The sequence below is a fragment of the Cyprinodon variegatus genome, unplaced genomic scaffold (genome assembly GCF_000732505.1).
Source record: "Cyprinodon variegatus isolate N-32 unplaced genomic scaffold, C_variegatus-1.0 Scaffold1885, whole genome shotgun sequence".
NCBI lineage: Eukaryota > Metazoa > Chordata > Actinopteri > Cyprinodontiformes > Cyprinodontidae > Cyprinodon > Cyprinodon variegatus.
Window position 1 is genome coordinate 6,107 of NW_015152338.1, and position 2,982 is coordinate 9,088.

At 34.3% G+C, this 2,982-nt stretch overlaps 1 protein-coding gene across 7 annotated transcripts in view; it reads left to right on the forward strand.

The window, feature by feature from the left end:
• The first annotated feature begins 469 nt into the window (after positions 1-469).
• The window catches only part of LOC107104794 (SWI/SNF-related matrix-associated actin-dependent regulator of chromatin subfamily E member 1-like), a 19,058-nt gene continuing 16,545 nt past the window's right edge, over positions 470-2,982 (forward strand). For 4 of the 7 annotated variants that reach the window (XM_015404883.1, XM_015404885.1, XM_015404886.1 and 1 more), the window contains exons 1-2: positions 473-541; positions 1,075-1,133. In XM_015404883.1, the coding sequence (XP_015260369.1) occupies positions 1,127-1,133 (7 nt within the window). In that variant the 5' untranslated portion in view covers positions 473-541; positions 1,075-1,126. Of the gene's footprint in view, positions 559-1,074; positions 1,134-2,982 lie in introns of all 7 variants that reach the window. The other 3 variants (XM_015404888.1, XM_015404889.1, XM_015404884.1) reach the window with 2 other exon arrangements.

Here is a 2,982-nt window from a genome sequence, read left to right on the forward strand (position 1 = left end):
CATACTATATAAAAAAAACAAATCCCTCTTTTCTTTTAGAAAATTGTATATATATGTGTGTGCGTGTGTGTGTGTGTTTTTGTTTTGTTTTTTTATCTGGTAAGATATTATTACCTACCTCAAGATATCACATCATTAAAAATAAAGCAACTTCTAGACGTACAACGGAGTATTAGGGTCAGGCTAAAGATTTTTTTTTTATATATATTTTGAGAATTAAGTAAATAAATTACGAGAATAAATTCTTAAATCTATGATAATAAACTCATAATATAATAAAGCCATAAAATTATGAGAATAAAGTCATAAAATTACGAGAATAAATTCTTAAATCTATGATAATAAACTCATAATATAATAAAGCCATAAAATTATGAGAATAAAGTCTGAAACTCCAACCAAACACGATTATCTAGTTGCCCAGCTCTTATTCTGAAAGGGTCGTTTCCCGTCTAGGAGAAAAAATAAACACTTCCGGTTTGTGTGTGAAAGGGAAAAAGGCGGAACAGGAGGCCTCTCAGAGGGAACAAAGGCTGCCGGGGTGAGCGGTTTACGAATGTATTTATATTTATTGAATAATATATTTTATATTATAATATGCTGTTGTAAACATATTTTAAATTGCAGTCGCCTTGTTTTGTGTCGGTAGTTTAGCATGAAAGTTAGTTACTTAGCCATCTGGGGTGGATACTTTCTGCTAACTGCTAGCTTAGCATTCTAACAAAATGACTGCATTCTTCTGAGGTTGGACTGTACGTCTGCAAGGAGGTTGTTAAGATTATGTTTGTGTTTCTGTTCATAGGTAGTGTTTTTTCAATGAGTTTAGACGGTTAGTGTCACAGAGGTGTAATATTATTCTGCTTTAGTGTTATCTTTTCATCTTGTAGGCCAGGCCTGTTAGCGTTAGCTTACGTTGCTAGAACTCGGTCGTTTTTCATTAATGCTTTCCAAAGATTTTGATACCATCTTTCAGTCCATATTTCGTTTTGTATTTACGCATTTAAACATTTTTACTTTTACATGTTGACTTTTAGTGGAAATAATCTGTTTTTTTATTATTATTATTATTTGTAGATATTAACCAACATGGAAACAGTCTGATCTTTGTAATCCAGTGTCCAGCAAGATGTCAAGTGAGTATGTGTAAATAAAAGTACCTGGTTCATGTTTTATATAGTAACTTTAGCTAGTTTTTCTTATCCTGCTGCTGTAATGAAATTTTGTTTTGCATCATTGGTGCAGTTAATAACAAGGTTTAAAGTTTGTATGATAATCTCTCTGGTCCCTCTCAAGGCTAAAGCAATGAGATTATGGAATATCTCCTTGGTTTTATTTCAAAACAGGACAGTTTTTAAAGCTCAGATAAAATCAAAAAATAGTTGATAATCTAATAATAATTTACCCACAATTGCTTCACTATGTGTTCATCGCTGTTACCTGGATCTATTTTCGTCTTGATTAAAAACAGAAATCTGTACCTTCAGACACATTTGGTATTTGATTTTTTTTTTTTATTGGCTATCAATATTCTTAAGTATTCTATAATATAAATATTCAGCATTCTTTCAGCTTTAATAGCTATTTTTTTCCTTTTTCTTTTAATTCCCTGAAATAATGGGGGTGATATGCCTTACTCCCACACTGTTGCTCAGGTAGATGGCACCTCTGAGCCGTTTGTCATACTGTGGTGTCTGTAGTAGAGCCAGACGTGGAATAACTCAAACCCCCAACAATATGGTTTCTAAAACTTATCGAAGTCTTCTAACAAACGTATACAGCACTTGCTGTTTTATCTTTACTTTTCATTGTGATGTTAGCTGGGTAGAACAGCACAACATATTATAATAATGTCGTATCTCTCCCCAAGTATCATGATGCATACTGTGTCACAACTTGCCAAAACTCACTCCATGTCAAAATAATTTAGATTAACCTCATAAAACCTGAATCGGTCCTAATTTGAAGCTTTAGATTATTATAGGTAATCCAGACAACCCTGCTCTTTTTGTTCAACAATCTGAGGAGAATGTCTGCATTTTAGTTTTCCGTTTGATGAGTATCTTTCTTTTTTTTGCTTTGAAAACGATCGAGTTGCTCCTCACAGGCCATGGATAAAAAACAAAAACAAAAGCTAAATAATAGATCAGCAACCTGTTGCCTCTTTTAGGAATACGATCAATTTCAGTGGAATTCACAAATTTGACATGAGAAATGAAGATGATTATAATAAATCGCGTCATTAGAGCAATACGGAGATCCTCGGCTGCCTCCTGTGATTAGTTATAAATAGACTGAGAGAGAAAAGCTGTTGTTACAAAGCAGTAGGATAAAAATGCTGTTTCTGGTAATTCAAACAAAGTCCAGTTATGGAACGGAAGCTGCTTTGATTGAGTCTAAGCAGGCCATTGGTTTGGCCTGGGACAGAATTGATGAGTCGGGCGCATTAAATTCATAATTTGTATGTAGTATTTATAGATACGGACGCGCACATATATGAGGTCTCATATTTTTTAAATAACCTTTTCTGGAAGCAAGAGAAAGATATTTAATAGTTAAATAAGTGAAAGATATTTATTGATTTATTAAGGGTAAAAAGATTTATTTATTTAATTGAAGCGTGTCAGGTAAAATTTAAATATTTACATTTACAAATAGAAATCTTTCCAGTTTTTATTTTATGAAATATGCGGCACGTTTGGCTTTCCATTATTGTCATCCAAGCGCACGCCGGCTACCGTTCATTCATCCTGTCCGCTGAACTGCTGCTAGTTTTCCTCCCATGCCTGGAAGATGTCTAGTGCTGCTACCACAGATGATCTCGCTCTCCAAATGGAATTGAACGATTCAGATTAGCTAGAATGAATAGAAGGGGTAGAGCGTAGCCGCCTGTGGCCCGGCTGCTTGTCACAACTCCAGTACGGCGCGCGGATGACGTCATATACGCGCCGCTTTGTTTTTAGGACATATAGATATAAAAATCTA